General features: G+C 57.0%; 1 protein-coding gene across 1 annotated transcript in view; it reads right to left on the bottom strand.

Moving 5' to 3' along the window:
* The window catches only part of BRWD3 (bromodomain and WD repeat domain containing 3), a 48,703-nt gene that overhangs the window by 26,455 nt on the left and 17,472 nt on the right, over nt 1–4,776 (bottom strand). The window contains 3 exon segments of the mRNA XM_018573970.1: nt 266–400; nt 566–719; nt 2,737–2,841. Coding sequence (XP_018429472.1) covers nt 266–400; nt 566–719; nt 2,737–2,841 — 394 coding nt within the window.

Genomic DNA, 4,776 nt, shown 5'->3' with positions numbered 1-4,776 from the left:
GGGGGAAGAAGAGAAGAGCGAGAGGGGGAAGAAGAGCAGGAGAGCGAGAGGGGGGGAGAAGAGAAGAGCAAGAGGGGGAAGAAGAGAAGGGCGATAGGGGGAAGAAGAGAAGGGCGATAGGGGGAAGAAGAGAAGGAGAGCGAGAGGGGGAAGGAGGGGAGGAGAGCGAGAGGGGGGAAGAAGAGGAGGAGAGCGAGAGGGGGAAGAAGAGGAGGAGAGTGAGAAGGGGAAGAAGGGAGCTGGAGACAAATCAGGAACGAGTTACCATGTTGAAGTAATTGCGAATTTTCACCCCCTTCTCCAGATCCCAGACGAAGATGTTCCCGTCATGACCAGCAGACAGGAGGATTCTGGAATCGAAGGGATGGGCTTCCAGGACGAACACTTCATCATCGTGACCCTGCCAGGACATGAACATAAACTGCAATGTCTTAGAGAAGCAGCAATGGAAGCGGCCGTCAGTTTCATTCTAAGAAGAGCAATTGTAAGAAGTACACCAGCCAAGCTCTCTGCAATACCCACAACAGTTACTAGGGGGCGCTCTGCAGGGGAACAATCTACTCACAGACAAGACGTGCAGAAGTTGGCCTGTGTGGGAATTCCAAACTTTCAGAAAGAAGTTGTTGACGGCGGTGATGACGGTCGTGTCGGCGCGGTCCCAGGCCACCATGGTCACTTTCAGCTTGGTCACTTTGTCCTCGGCATTTGCCACGCTGCTCCTAGAACGGAGATCGCACATGAGATAGGGACACGTAGGGACTAAACAAGAATGCCAAAGCAAGTACTCTGAAAGCTCTGCACGATAGGTCGAAGGCAAACTTATATAAAATCTAAAAGGAAAGGTGAACCAAGAGAGCATTGCTGCCCGTAGTGGTTACTACAAGATTAGCTTCACAAAGGTCTGCTTTAGAGTCTTAAAGGAGAACTATGAGGGGGGTGATTGTCACTCATCCTCATAGTTCGGGGCGACGTGTGACAATGAAACGGTCACAGGTCGGCTCAGTAGATCAGGGAGTGAACACATACCGTCGCTCGCTCACTTGTCGATCCTGTCCCTGCAGAGAGAGGCGACTGGCACTCACGGCTCCCTGCAGGGATTCCCCCCTCCCCGCTCCGATCCTCCAGCCCTCACTGACGGAACGGACGGGGGAGGGGGCGGGTATAGCTGGCTCTACCTCTAGATAGGCGGAGCCAGCTGTCACTCACGCAGCTGGGTGGATCCAGACATTGATGTCGGGATCCGATTCAGCTGCGGCGTCTCGGTATACCGCGAGCTGTAGCTCCCTATATACTGAGCCTAGGGTGACGGGGGGATGCTAGTTTGTGTCACCCCGTTACCCTGAGGAGAACTATGGGGGAAAGCCCTGACCTCATAGTTCTCCTTTACAATGAATTACGTGGATGGAACAGAACCATATATGACAGAATCAGGAGGTCCTGACACGGAATATTTTATAAAAGGCACTTCCTGTTTCCTGGTCTTTATAAACAGTCAGATATATATCGGGGCTCACGCTCTCCCGCCTCTCCCCCCTCTCGCGCTCTCCCCCCTCTCGCGCTCCAATGTGGATTGAACTGCAGAGAGAGCGAGTGACGTTCCAACCGGGGAACATAATAGCCGCATTTTAACAGATACAAATTCAGGGACATCCTAAAAACTAGGGACGCACCGATACCGATACTAGTGTCCGATACCGAGTATATGGGCGGGTACTTGTGCTCACGCAAATGCTCAGATACTGGAACTTCGGGTCAGAGGTCGTGGCAGTGTCGTAGGGGAACATGGAGCCGGCTTCACAGGCAACCGGATATATCTCCAACCTTGTCTCAAAGTATCACCCTAACCGCCCCCTCCGCTCATCCCAAGACCTCCTGCTTTCCAGCTCCGTCGTCAACTCCTCCCATACTCGCCTCCAGGACTTGTCTAGAGTCTCTCCCATCCAATGGAACTCTTTACCCCAACCTGTCCGACTATCTCCCACTCTGACTGCCTTTAGGCGATCCCTAAAGACTCATCTCTTCAGGGAAGCCGATCCCACCTCAACCTAACCGCTCAACCATTCACCCCCACACAGCTCCCTCCTCATGTATCACTGGCCCCTCCCCTTTTAGACTGTAAGCCCTCAGGGGCGGGGCCCTCCTTACCATCTTGTCTTAAATTGTATTGCGATTGTAATGTCTTCCTTATATTGTACAGCGCTGCGCACACTGTTGGTGCCATATAAATCCTGTATAATAATAACCAGAAAACTCGGCTGTGAGTAATGACCCTGTCTCCCGATTGTCCGAGCACCCGGCTCCATGGTGATTGTCCGAGCACCCGGCTCCATGGTGATTGTCCGAGCACCCGGCTCCATGCTGATTGGCCGGGAAGCCGGCTCCATGGTGATTGTCCGAGCACCCGGCTCCATGGTGATTGGCCGGGAAGCCGGCTTTCCAGCCAATCACCATGGAGCCGACCTCCCGGACAAAAATCAGGAAGCCGGGCGGCGAGTAATTATTCACCGCCTGGCTTCCTGATTGCCCAGGAAGCCGGCTCCATGCCAGCGGAAGCACCGGTATCGGCGAGTACCGAGAGCAACATGTCGGTACTCATACTCGGTGGTGAAAAGCCGGTCTCGGTGCATCCCTACTAAAAACCGGAACACTGGAAGTCTCGGGGATTTCACTAGAAAAACTTTCCAGCGCGGGACATTCTAGATGTTATTCTGCGTCACACACCAAGGCGAGTCTTACCCGGCCATTCTGGCAGCCATATCCAGTGCGATCATCTTCCACTCCTGCTGCTGGTACTGCCAGATCCGCGCCGTGCCGTCTCTGCTTCCGCTTACAAAGCATAATCTGCATTGGAAACACAAGACGGTGAGTTACCGGTAACCGAGCAGGTGAAAGGGAGTCCAAGGAGGAGAGGCAGGGGGGCCTCGGAGAACAGAGAGGGGCAATGACTACAGTATGAGAATTCAGGGGGGGTAGAGGGATGACGGTAGTAGGAGGACACACAGAGATGGAGGTAGTAGGAGGACGCAGAGAGATGGAGGTGGCTGGAGGACGCAGGGAGGTGGCTGGAGGACACAGGGAGATGGAGGTGGTAGGAGGACGCAGAGAGATGGAGGTGGCTGGAGGACAAAGGGAGATGGAGGTGGTAGGAGGACACAGAGAGATGGAGGTGGTAGGAGGACGCAGAGAGATGGAGGTGGCTGGAGGACGCAGGGAGATGGAGGTGGTAGGAGGACGCAGGGAGATGGAGGTGGTAGGAGGACGCAGAGAGATGGAGGTGGCAGGAGGACACAGGGGGGGTTGGAGGTGGTTGGAGGACGCAGAGAGATGGAGGTGGCAGGAGGACACAGGGAGATGGAGGTGGTAGGAGGACGCAGAGAGATGGAGGTGGTTGGAGGACGCAGAGAGATGGAGGTGGCAGGAGGACACAGGGGGGGTTGGAGGGCACAGAGAGATGGAGGTGGTAGGAGGACACAGAGAGATGGAGGTGGCAGGAGGACACAGAGAGATGGAGGTGGTTGGAGGACGCAGAGAGATGGAGGTGGCAGGAGGACACAGGGAGATGGAGGTGGTAGGAGGACGCAGAGAGATGGAGGTGGTTGGAGGACGCAGAGAGATGGAGGTGGCAGGAGGACACAGGGGGGGTTGGAGGGCACAGAGAGATGGAGGTGGTAGGAGGACACAGAGAGATGGAGGTGGCAGGAGGACACAGGGGGGGTTGGAGGGCACAGAGAGATGGAGGTGGTAGGAGGACACCGGGGGGGTTGGAGGACACAGAGAGACGGAGGTGGCTGGAGGACACAGGGGGGTTGGTGGTGGTAGGAGGACACAGAGAGACGGAGGTGGTAGGAGGACACCGGGGGGGTTGGAGGACACAGAGAGACGGAGGTGGCTGGAGGACACAGGGGGGTTGGTGGTGGTAGGAGGACACAGAGAGACGGAGGTGGTAGGAGGACACCGGGGGGGTTGGAGGACACAGAGAGACGGAGGTGGCTGGAGGACACAGGGGGGTTGGTGGTGGTAGGAGGACACAGAGAGACGGAGGTGGTAGGAGGACACCGGGGGGGTTGGAGGACACAGAGAGACGGAGGTGGCTGGAGGACACAGGGGGGTTGGTGGTGGTAGGAGGACACAGAGAGACGGAGGTGGTAGGAGGACACCGGGGGGGTTGGAGGACACAGAGAGACGGAGGTGGCTGGAGGACACAGGGGGGTTGGTGGTGGTAGGAGGACACAGAGAGACGGAGGTGGTAGGAGGACACCGGGGGGGTTGGAGGACACAGAGAGACGGAGGTGGCTGGAGGACACAGGGGGGTTGGTGGTGGTAGGAGGACACAGAGAGACGGAGGTGGTAGGAGGACACCGGGGGGGTTGGAGGACACAGAGAGACGGAGGTGGCTGGAGGACACAGGGGGGTTGGTGGTGGTAGGAGGACACAGAGAGACGGAGGTGGTAGGAGGAAACAGGGAGATGGAGGTGGTTGGAGGACACACAGAGAGATGGAGGTGGTAGGAGGAAACAGGGAGATGGAGGTGGTTGGAGGACACACAGGGAGATGGAGGTGGTAGGAGGAAACAGGGAGATGGAGGTGGTTGGAGGACACACAGGGAGATGGAGGTGGCTGGAGGACACAGAAGGTTGGAGGACACAGAGAGATGGAGGTGGTAGGAGGACACCGGGGGGGTTGGAGGACACAGGGGGGTTGGAGGTGGCTGGAGGACACAGGGGGGTTGGAGGTGGCTGGAGGACACAGGGGGGTTGGAGGTGGCTGGAGGACACA

This window comes from Nanorana parkeri, unplaced genomic scaffold (genome assembly GCF_000935625.1).
Source record: "Nanorana parkeri isolate BGI_ZX_2015 unplaced genomic scaffold, ASM93562v1 scaffold2650, whole genome shotgun sequence".
Classification (NCBI taxonomy): Eukaryota; Metazoa; Chordata; class Amphibia; order Anura; family Dicroglossidae; genus Nanorana; species Nanorana parkeri.
Note: the sequence above shows the minus strand (reverse complement) of the source record. Positions and strands in the feature narration are given on the sequence as shown.